A 1,810-nucleotide genomic window follows, 5' to 3' on the forward strand; every position below is an offset into this window, starting at 1 on the left:
CGCAGTTAATGTGAAATGTGCCCAGTCCCGTGGCTGCATTGCCTCCTGTGAACCTCAGAGGTGAGGCAGCCTGAGCTGGTCTGGGTGACATGCCTCTTAGGTGGCAGCAAAATGCCTTTATTTCCAGGCCTTTTCTTATGTTACGCCTTCTCCTGAACCTCCTAGCTATAGTTTAATTGCTGCAGTTGGATATTTTTCTTTTACGGATAGTTCCATGTACTTTGAATGGTTGAACGCCACGTGTCTTGTGAGTGGCTCTTGCAGAAACCACATTGGGTGTCTTTTGAGCAAGTCACACGTTAAGTCAGCCTCTTGTACTCGTTTCTCAGGGTGCAGATTTATCCCACGTGTTCTGTACCCGAGAGGCCGCACCTGTGATCAAGTCGTACAGCCCGGAGCTGATTGTTCATCCGGTTCTGTGAGTGGGGCTGCATGTGGGGTACTTTACTTGCAGCAGCTCGCCTTGGTCATGTGGTGTCTTCACATTGACTCCAAGAGCCTCTGTGAAGGAGCTGCTGTACGGGATTCGGTAGATAGGTGGTTTCAGAAGAAATGAGAGAACTCTGATGAGCCCATTGTCTGTTGTCAGAAGAAGACAGACAAACAGCCATGTGCAACAGCGTGGGATGACATCTGAGCACCACAGTCACATGCCCAGGAGTCGCCCCTGTGGCCTGTCAGAAATGGCTGGGGGTTCCTAGGTCCAGGAGAGGGCTGTGGGCCTGCCTGTGGACAGTGTGGATGGCAGGAATGAGGGGCCTATCAGACAGTAACGAAACAGTTGACTCATTCCACAGATGCATCCAGGCCAGACCCTGTCCTGGGTTCCACGGGGACAGCATCAAACGGAACAGACAGAAAACACCTGCTCCCGTGTAGCCTTCTTTCTGGTGCAGCCCTGTGCCCTAGAACTTTGTTGGATGATGAAAATGGTCTCCCTTGGTGCTGTCCAGCACTGTGGCTGCTGACCACATATGGCTACTGAGCACTTAAAATATGGCCAGTGGATCTGAGGAACTGAGTTTTTACTTTAAGTTTAAAAGCCACATGTGGCTATTATCTACTGTATTGGGCTACACAGCTCTGGATAGTGAGATAGTGTGTCAGAAGGGGATAAGGACTGCGGGGGAAAATGAGAGCAGGAAAGAGGCCAGGGAATGTCGACTGTGCGTGTGCTGTGTATGCAGTTTTAATAGGGTGGTCATGGGCAGTGGCACAGAGAGTGGCATTCAAGTAAAGGCTTGAAGATGGTGAGGGAGCAAGTTCTGCAGACACGGGAAGGCCCTTCCATACACAGGGAAGAGCTGGTGCAAGAGCTCAAGCTGCAGGTGTGTTGGGGAATACTCAGGGGTGCCCAGGATGAGTTGCATTGACCAGAGCGGTTCAGAGCCAAGCTTTGCAGGTTGTGAAGGCCATTGTAAGGCTTTTGGCTTTCACATAGGTGAGGAGGAGGCTGCTGGAGCGTTTGAACAAGGGAGGGACAGGGCCTGGGTTAGGTTTTAAAAGGCTTGTCTGGCTGCTGTGTTGAGAATAAGCTCTTGGGACCCAGGGTGGAAGCAGGGGTCCCACTAAGAAGCTATTGTAAGATCCTGGTGATAGGTACGTAATGGGGTAGAAATGGGACACTGGGTTAGATTCTGGGTACATTTGGAAAGTATAGCCCCAGGACCTGCTGACTGACTGGTGGGATATGGGATACAAAAAAAAAAAGGGGGTCATGAATGCCACCCAGGGTTTGGGCTGAGCGAATTGTCATTTAATGATGTTGGAGAAACTGGGGGAGCAGTTTTAGGTGGGGGTGGTGATCTGT

At 50.9% G+C, this 1,810-nt stretch overlaps 1 protein-coding gene across 1 annotated transcript in view; it reads left to right on the forward strand.

The window, feature by feature from the left end:
• NAXD (NAD(P)HX dehydratase) overlaps window positions 1-1,810 on the forward strand; it is a 29,712-nt gene that overhangs the window by 12,014 nt on the left and 15,888 nt on the right. The window contains exon 4 of the mRNA XM_019644754.1: window positions 293-418. Within this exon, the coding sequence (XP_019500299.1) occupies window positions 293-418 (126 nt within the window). The remainder of the gene's footprint in view (window positions 1-292; window positions 419-1,810) is intronic.

This window comes from Hipposideros armiger, unplaced genomic scaffold, assembly GCF_001890085.2.
Source record: "Hipposideros armiger isolate ML-2016 unplaced genomic scaffold, ASM189008v1 scaffold_91, whole genome shotgun sequence".
Classification (NCBI taxonomy): Eukaryota; Metazoa; Chordata; class Mammalia; order Chiroptera; family Hipposideridae; genus Hipposideros; species Hipposideros armiger.